This window comes from Nyctibius grandis, chromosome 15 (genome assembly GCF_013368605.1).
Source record: "Nyctibius grandis isolate bNycGra1 chromosome 15, bNycGra1.pri, whole genome shotgun sequence".
Taxonomy (NCBI): domain Eukaryota; kingdom Metazoa; phylum Chordata; class Aves; order Nyctibiiformes; family Nyctibiidae; genus Nyctibius; species Nyctibius grandis.
The window spans coordinates 2,250,633-2,260,093 of NC_090672.1; the positions used below are offsets into that span (position 1 = coordinate 2,250,633).

General features: G+C 49.7%; 1 protein-coding gene across 1 annotated transcript in view; it reads right to left on the reverse strand.

The window, feature by feature from the left end:
• Positions 1–5,960, reverse strand: part of MYH10 (myosin heavy chain 10) — a 107,157-nt gene extending 101,197 nt beyond the window's left edge. Inside the window, exons 1-2 of the mRNA XM_068413506.1 lie at positions 5,881–5,960; positions 2,841–3,218 (exon numbers count right to left, since the gene is read on the reverse strand). Coding sequence (XP_068269607.1) covers positions 2,841–3,185 — 345 coding nt within the window. The 5' untranslated portion in view covers positions 3,186–3,218; positions 5,881–5,960. The remainder of the gene's footprint in view (positions 1–2,840; positions 3,219–5,880) is intronic.
• Positions 5,961–9,461: the final 3,501 nt, after the last annotated feature.

Sequence of the window (9,461 nt, forward strand, 5' to 3'; positions counted from 1 at the left end):
GGGATCACTACAGTTTACACTCCAACCATTATTCCCAGCAGTTCTTGTACAAGTCCTACTGCCTTTCATGAACAGAGCAGAAATAAAGACACGACCAAGCATGGACATCATGCTTCTACAAGCCACTGGTCTTCCAGATTCTACATTTGTGTTCATGTCCCTCTCAGTAATAATGCAACTGAGAGGCCAAGATCATGCCACTTGGCAGACATAAGAAATGCTAGAAGTTCCAGAAACTCTTCGCCATCCCTACTTAGATGTTACATGAAACTCTTCTTGATGACATGAGCATTAGTGCCCAGGTCATGCCCACTGGCACTAGCTGGCTTTAGTCAGCCCTCCCTGTTCCTCCAGCAGTGTCATCTTGAAGAGGCAGATTATAGACCAATGACTAGACCCACTGACCAAATCCCCCAGCTTGTTTGTTTCCTTTCTAGGGATTGAAAGGAAACATGTATCTACTTCTGCTGACAGTCTTTCCTCTTCTACTTCCTAGAAAGGCAACGCTGCATGCTGCCTATTGTGAATTAAATAAAACCAAAACAGATTCACCATGTCAGCTACTCGAGACCAACATCAAAATATAAGATTTCAGTTTGGTTATTATGAGAATACTATCTGGAAATCAAAACATAACTTTAACTGACTCTTGTCATAGCCAAACCACCATAACTGACTTCATCAGCTCTCTTAACTTTGGCTCTTCTCTTTACATCAAGCGAACATCAGCAGGTTACACAGGCAATGGCAACTGCTTTGGGCTGCGCAGTCAGCAGCAGCAATGATACTGCCACAGCCAAGAAGTTCAGGGATCCCTGACAGAGATCCCTACCAGAACTGCACTAAAATCCCCATGAGCTCAGGATCTTGATGAAGTTTCTCTGTACGGCCTGTTCATCTTTGCTAGCATTCAGCCTCTAACAGTACTCACAACTGCTTTTTTTCCCCCCTCCAAAAAATAAGCCGAGTTTTAATTTCCAACAAAAGGTCATTATCACAGCTGCAGAGAAACATTATTCTTGGTAACAGCAGCATTCTCCAGCCATGTTCCTGTAACTCAGATGTCCAGCTAAGGCCAACAAATCCATTAGCTTCTTGATCCCAACCACCTTCTTCCAGCTCAGGGGTGGGGGAGATCATTAGTAATATACTGATGCAGTAATCCTCCTATGTGACTGCAGCATCTCAATGCCAAGGACCCAAGTTTTAGAGTCGGCCTCAACAATTACAGAATGAAAACAGAAAGCACCTTTTTGGGAAGCAGAGGGGAAAGTTAAAAAAAAGGTAAGTCACCAATGGGATATCACTGAAACTCCACGTATATGATAAGCCAGCCTTTCACAAAGGGGAGTTTATTAATTTGTCAGTCATCCAAAGTAACCCAGCACTGTATCATCTGTGTGTATAGAAGAGTGACAGGTTCTCAACGCCATCCTCCAGAAGGATTTACGGCTATGTTTACTGTAGGGAGTCTTGGACTAGAGCTTGCTTTGACATTTAAGACCTTCATAATGAAATACAGCTATAATAGTTGCAATGAATTTCATAACATTATATTTCATTATAACATTATAATTTATACATATATCAAAAACTTTTGACCTATCAACTTGTTTACTTTTAATTTTCAATGCAGTCCTTACTAATTATCCATTTAGTTTACTTATAAGCTTGCAGCAAGCATCCCAGAAGTATTTTTCACTGAGCTCTGCTCTAAGGGCCTTGGTGGAAGGCCTTAGAAGGGTAAAAACCAAACACCCACACAGGAAGCTGACAAAGCAGCACAAACATGAAGGATATGTTGAAGTTGCATATAATTTTTAATAAGTCCAAATATTACCACGGGCCAAGCAAAAAAGGTACCCCATTAATATCTAGATGGAGGGCAAAATGAGCCAACTAACTAGCGGAACTAAATAAGATGGATTTAAGCTTTAGAACAAGTGTTTATTAAAATGAGCCAAGCATTTATGCAGATGTTCCACTTTCTTTTAAGATAGAAAGTCTACTTGTAGCTCTTAATGATACTCTGACTCAACAAGTCACAATGCAATCAGTTTGCCAAGGGACAAGGAGCTACTCTTAACTGTACGGCACAGACAGTCATTTCACACTGTTCAAGGAAGGAACGGGGTCAAAAGCGGCATCAACGGCGCTGTGATTTCCCACTCTATAGAAAGATGGTGATAAGCCAGATGTTCCCATCAGCGCTTCAAAACCACTGAAAAAGAACGCTTTATCTTATTGGTTTATTTTAAGCACTTGAACACATTCTTTCCTGGCCCACTAAGTTGATATTAGATTCCAAAAAGACATTTTGCATTCCTAGCACTCTCCAACTTCAGCTTTTAAATAATAGCATAGCCTCTTATCATCATTTTTAATACGCAGCAAGTTAAAACAAGACATATGCTTATTCATATGAGCAATTAAACAACAGTAATTCAGCAAAGTTGGGTTTTGTAATCTCTCGTCAGCTCAACCAAGCTATTTGATACTATTCACTGTATCAGTTAAGCACGTCTGAGGCAAGCGCTCTAACGAGTGGCATGAGCTAAGCACCCAGAGTTGCCATTTAGCATTCTATTTTTGAAAGATGCTTGCAGAATTATTTCCATAGGAGAATTTTTTATTATTTGTTTTATGACAACAGAGGTCTTGACCTGTACACAGCATGGAAAAAGACCCTGGACTACTCTAAAGGCTAGGGACACAAAGTATGCAGGCTATCAAAATCAGAGCCAAGATCTGCTTCCTACATTTCAGATAAGTAAAGGAATGGGAATCACGTAAGTTCAGCTGAATTAGCACCCGCAATGAATCTAGTAATTAGTACTTACATAGATGAGCCCAGAGTAATAACGATCCTTTAAATTATGCAACACAGAGGCTTCATTTAAACAGGTTAATTCTGCCATGTCTTCCACTTTAGAGAACTTGGGAGGATTCATCTTCTGAATATCATCTTTATTGACTAATGCTTTCTTTCCATTCTCTGCCAGTTCAACCAACACTTCGTCCCCTTTTTCCTCCTTGATGCTGGCTGCCTCAAAACCATGGCGCTCTGAAGGAATCCACACCAACTTTTTAGCAGTCCAGTCAGCCTGGGTGGCAGGGTTGTAGATTACAGCCCTATCCACGAAGAGGTATCTCTCCGGATCCTCCTGTCCAGATCTCTGTGCCATTGCAGGAAGTGAAGGGGTCCACTATCAGTTACCCTGTAAATTGGAGAAGAAAAAGAGCAAAGAGCAGGTTACACATCATATTCTTATCAGTTAAATGAATGGAGCTATGGCACATCAATTAGATGATCGCTCACTAGTATCTGAATCTTCTCTTGATGAGGAAGCATCGTTAATTTCTTCCATAGTCTAAAGAAGTTGCTATACAACTAAGAGCCCCTATTCACACAGTAACCCTCTGAATAAACCAACTGCCATCCATACAAAAGCTAAAGTGATCTGCGAAGCATAATCCCAGGCCCAGCACAAGAAACTCGGTATAAACTGGTTCTAATTGTGCACCAACTAGGGAGAGACATCGCAACAAATGTGAGAGCTACAGGCAGGAAAAACACACATCTGTCTTCTGTGCTTAAATAAGGAAGAAGAGCAAATGTAACAAAAGCTTGCCAGTAAACTCAACTTCAATTAAACAGTAAAAAAATATAGATATAAAAATACAAAAAATGTTCAGTGGACAGCTAACTACAGTAAGAAGGCGGCAAGAATATGTTTTAAAATGCAGATTTTCAACTACAGACAAGAATTTGAGACACTTGGGATTCTGCAAGCCATTAAGCTAGCTAAACCTTGCTCATATTCTCCCTGAAAACATAAGACTTTGCATTTCCACAGCCTGCTTCTGTTCGCAGTCGTGAGTGCTGACATGACCATACTCCAAAAAAATGTCTCCAGATCTCAAGTTTACCTTGAGGCTCAAGACGCAGCAAGGATTGATGTTAGATTTTCCAACAGCTTCACGGGTAATTTGAAGGGGAAAGAAAAACTGCTGACAAGAGCTCCTGTAGGCTCATTTTACCTACTTGCCTCTATCTAAGAGAGGCCACTGCATCTTTAGTTAATACCACCATCACATCCAGGATTCCTGGAGCCAGCACCTTCATCTGTAACTGCCCGAGCAGCAACAAGGTCAAGCCTGACACCCAGTACTCAGGTCATTAAGTATCTTGTTTTTTTCACACACTAGATCTTTTCTGCTGAAGAATGTTACATTAGCTCATGGTAGCCTCTTCCAGCAGGTAACCCAAAGGTTAGCTTCAAAAGCAAGCAAGGTTTCGCAAACTGCGTTTGTCATCTTTCATACTATGGTATGCACCCTGATGGAAGAAGTTCTGCAACACACCCATCCTCAGAAGAACATGTAATTAAACACAATAATTGTGTCTCCATCTACGGCATGGACATTTGTTACATTGTCCACCTTTATTCTAAAGCAAGCATGAAGTCATTGAACCCTTCGGAGGTTTGAGGAGCAGACCGTTTACTAGGGACAGCTTAATTCAAATCAAGAGGTGATGACTCAACATTTAAAGCATTTTAGAAGAGCCTCTGAGGGAGAAATTCAATGAAGAAAGAGGGAATCATTGAGGGGACACCTTAAACTGGACTCCTCAGCCAGGAAAATGAAGATATTAGTCAAGGAATGCTACATGTGGCTCAAGAAGCCCAGAAATTTAATATCCAACCCCAATTCAGAACGCTGTCTCCACTGTGCTAGACTACAGCTGAAGTTCCAACAAAGACCTGAAACACCATTGCCACCCTCGCGTGCAAATGCATCGCGATGTCAAGTCTCTGAAGCTCCCTGGCCAGCTATGACAGAGCCAAACGCATTTATGATAAGCTCAGTGTCAGCTTTCCACACCAAGATGCAGTGAAACCTAGAGGTCAGATAAAATTTGTACAACAAAATTAATCGGTATTGTTCCCCAGCAGAATTAAAGGCTGGAGACTGAAATAAATGAATGGACTGACTTTATACCAGCTCCTGAGGAATACACTTAACATCAGGGTATCACAGGGAGTTTCAGGGTCATTTTTCCACTTTGGCTTTTCATTCCACACAGCCCATCACAAAAGACCCTCTGCAGAAGCAAAGCAAGTTGCAGCTTACGCTACCCAGGGCTCCCCTGTTAACAATGGCATTCAAATGAAATACACAAATGAGCACATCTATCATGCAGGAATCCAGCACTCCCAAAAGACGAGTAGTGAAAAGAAAAGCCCTACACACGTTCTGCTCCTCTAAACAAAAGGGGGGTGTGGGGAGCACCGCGGAGACGGGGAGCGGCATCCCTCCGTGCAGCCCGGGCGTTTTCAAGGACGGGGGCACCCGAGGAGCCGCAGAAGCCGCACCGTCCCCGGGCGCCGAGGGCTGATGCTCGCCGCCGTCCTGCTGCGGGAGCGGCTGCCGTGCCCCCCTCGCAGGCCCGCAGGCCCCGCCGCCGCCCGGAAGGACAAAAGAGGCGGCCGGGGCCGCTCGGCCCGGCGGGGCCCGGCAGCGGCCCCCTCCCCGGCGCAGCCCGGCCCCAGCCCCGCGCCCCCCGCCCAGCCACCGCCCCGCCCGCGCAGAGGCTGCGGGAAAGGGAGAAAATGGCCACCTTCCCCTCACCGATGCAGCCGGGAGCGGCGGCGATGCGGCGGAGGGGGGCGCGGTGCGGGACCGGGGGGGATGCGGCGGCGCGGGCGGGCGGGACGGGCGGCGCGGCCCACACAAGGGGGTCTTTGTGTGCCGGACCCACCGCCCCCGCCCCACCCCACCCCCACGGCGGGCGGGCCCGGCCGCGCGCCCCCGGCGAGCCCCCCCCAGCCCAGCGCGCCCCGGGGAGCCGGGGGCCGCCGGGCCCCGCCGCCTCACCTGCGTAGCGCCCGGCCGCCGCCGTGCCCCGGAGCTCGCGCCGCCCGCCCGGCTCCTCAGCACTCGCGCCGCTCCGCCCCCCGCCCGCCGCGCTCCTTTAGCGCCACACCGAGCCCTCCGCCCCCAGCTCGCCGCCGCCGCCGGACCCGCCCCCGCGGCGCCGGCCGCCGCCCTCCCATTGGGCGGTGGCCACGTCCGTCCGCCACCGCGCGCTCGCCTATTGGCCCGCGGCGCGGCCGCTCTCCAGCCACAGCCATAGCAACCTCCACACGCTACCCTCCAAACCCCTCCCCCCCGCTTCGCCCCGCCCCTCAGCGCTCATTGGCGGGCTCCGCCCTCCCGTCGGCCCACAGCGCTCCTCTCACTGGGCGCCCGCCACGCCTGTCGGGGCGGGCCCCGCCCCGCGCTGCAGCACGCCCGGCGGGGGGCGCGGCGCGTGCCCGCCGCTGCAGCGGGCGGTGCGCGCGGTGCTGCAGCGCGGGGCGGGCGCGCGCTTCCCCCTCACCCACTCACACTCCCCCCCCCCCCCGCCCACGTCCCTGTATTTTGGGTCGATAAAGGGTTTTTCAGGCGCCGACCCCGCGGGGCGGCTTCCACCGACGTGAGAGATAACGGGGAAACGCGTCCCCGGGCGCTGGAAGCGGGCGCTGCTCTCCCGGCGGGGCCCAGCGGCGGCGGCGGCGCCGTGCGGGGGGGCGCGGGGTGGCCTCACGCTCCCCTCAGCGGGGCCCGCCGGAGGTGGCGGTCCAGCCGAAGAGCACCCGGGCCCGATTTCCACACTTGCAGTTCTAGAAACTCCGCCGCAGCCCTCAGTAATTGCTCCCGCGGGTTAATTACCCTGACTATTAAAAATAAAAGCCCAGCCCTCGCTGCGAGCCTGACGCGGTCTCCCGGAGCTGGTCGCGTGTCTCCGCGCGGCCTCGGCAGCCCCCTCAGCCGAGCGCCTTCCTTCGTGGCGGCCGTTCAGCAGCCACGGAGCAGCCCTGGCCTCCTCTGCCCCAGGCTGCCCAGCCGAGCTCCTTCTCACAAGCGTGTTTTTCCCCTTCCTTAAACATAATCCTGAGGCTTTTTGTATCCAGCACCTTTTCTGGATCAGGCAGGTAGGCAGGAGGCTGCAGCATGGGGAAAAAAAAGCCATTTGCAACGTCTCCAAGAGTCTCGTGGGCTCACGTGGACTTTGAAAATCGGTGTCGGGATGGTTTCGGGTGTAACGCCTCGGGGGGCTGCTGGTCCGTGCACACCAGCACTGCCACTGACTGGGATTTCGAGATGGAGAGCTTCAACATCGTGATGGCCTTCCCTGTTTTTTGGAAAATTTTCCCCATGTTTTGCTCCCTGGCTCAGAGAGGTTCTCGGGGGTCACACATGGTGCATTCAACCTCCAGGGAACAGGCATAACCTCTCACCGCAACCACGGCTCGCACCAGCCCTCCACGCGTGCAGGTAGTTAAGAGTGTCAAGGGATCCCATCGCTGGAGCTGTGGGCTTTGTTTCTCCGCCCAGACCAAATGCAAATGCAAGTGGCTCAGGAATTAGAGCTATTTGGGTGGAAGGAATTTGTGTCAGATCCTTCTGAACAAGATTGCAAGCAGGGTGAGGAGCACAGAGAAACGGCAAGAAGGAGCATTGAGCCTGGCACGGGGTGAAGCTGCAGCAGGGGATCCCGGGAAGGGCTGGGGGTGTCAGGCAGCACCTGGGGACAGGAGTAAGGATGCCTCCCATTTCCCCTGTGCTTAGGAAACAGGACTTTGTATGGACTACCTGCACAAATGGAAGTGTTTCAAAGCAGCACCTGCCATTTCAATACAACTTCGCATTTTTGGACGGGTTGCTGCATTTAAAAAGGGAGGCAATAATGCAAACTGTGGGGAACCAGGCTCCTGGCACAGAGCTGGAAATCACTCGGTCATCTCTGCACATCTCTGCACACGAATCAGTTCATGCGCAACTCCTGGCACTTGGATTTATATAAAAGTCTCCCTCTTAATTACCATTTCAGTGGGAGGTCTCGTACATCCTGTTTCACCAAAAAATAAGGGTGTTGACTCGCAAACGCAGGTAGATGAAAGCCAAAAGGCTGAACTGGTTACTCCCCAGCTGTTTTTCGCTTTGCAAAGACTGCCACTCCCGGGGCCGGGACAGCTGAGCTGCGTGGAGAACTGCCGTAGGCAGCGGAGCGAGGCCGACACCGCACGGACTTTGGGTTGCTTAAATACCGGCATCCAGCATCCCGCATCTCCCAGGATTTGCAATTCTTCCTCGCTCAGCCAACAGGTCTCCACAAGATGCTCAGCCGACCTTCACAAAGTGGTGCCAGCCCCACGGCAGCACCAGGGCTTTGCAACGGAGAGGCCTGATGAGTATTTTGCTCCTTTTGGAAAAAACACGTGCTCAAGGAGCAGCATCGTGCACCAGTTACTGGCACCCCTCGGGGCAGCTGAGGCCTTGGGATGGTGCAGCACCCACACCCCAACACCCTCACACTCCGGGTCAGCACCTCCACGTCACGCTGCTTTGGGCTTCAGTCACAAAACTTCAATTTTTAGGCATACAGCATCTTTTAAAAGAAAAAAAGAAACATCACACAGAAAACATTATTCTAGAGACAAGCTGATTGAAGAGTTTAGTTTCTTTTAGAAAATTATTTCCATGGAAAATCTTTGAGGATCCTATAAATGTCATGTGGAGCGTGTCAGGGTTATAGCACTGAGTTATTATTTTTATCCCACAATTATTTTTATCCAGGCCAGTGTTAGGAAGGAATTCCCCAAATCCACTCAACGTCTTTAACCCATAGAGGGAAAGATGACCTTTCTGTCTTCCCCAGGAGACTGGAAAGAGCAGAGACTGGAAAGAGCAGAAAGAAACATCTTTCATAAAGGATTTTTATTTGAAATCGAAACTCAGCTGATCCCTAATCCTAAATTTGTTTCCTTACCTTTAAACAGAAGGCTAATGATACTGTTGCTGCTAGGGCATGCATGTGCTAAGGCAAAGCATGTCCCCACGGGTGTTTCCAGAGCTGGAACCCGAGCAGGTGAATAAGAACCACTTAAGCTTAAAGCAGTGCTTGAGATTTTTAAAACAATGTGGAGGATTTAGGCAGAAAATGCTCCATTTGTTTCTAATTTTGAGGTCTTACTACTGGTGGCATGTATTGGAAAGCTAATTTCCATACTGGGTGATGTGCGCCTCCATCCCCAGTCTGCTTTGGACATTGCTGGGCAGAACAAACCTCTGCAAGGAGAAAACACACAACCGACATCCAGCAGCTGCTTGTTCTCTCCCATGTCCCTTCCAGCGTCCACAAATAAGCCAAAAAACCCTCGTTCCTTGATTATTTTACCTTTGCTTCCTTCAGAGACTGGTGTCCTCCCTCCCTGCCCTGCCTTCTGACTGCGGCAGGTTTTGGGCACATCTCCAAGATTTACAGACCCAGGTCTGGCCTCCCCCAGGAGCCCCACATCTCTGCAAAGCAGGATATCTTAGCATCTTTCTGGGTCAAATTTTTTCTCCATAACTTCAAGTACTGAACAATACCAAGCCAGAGTTTAGAATTAAATACTTCAATGCAGGAGTTG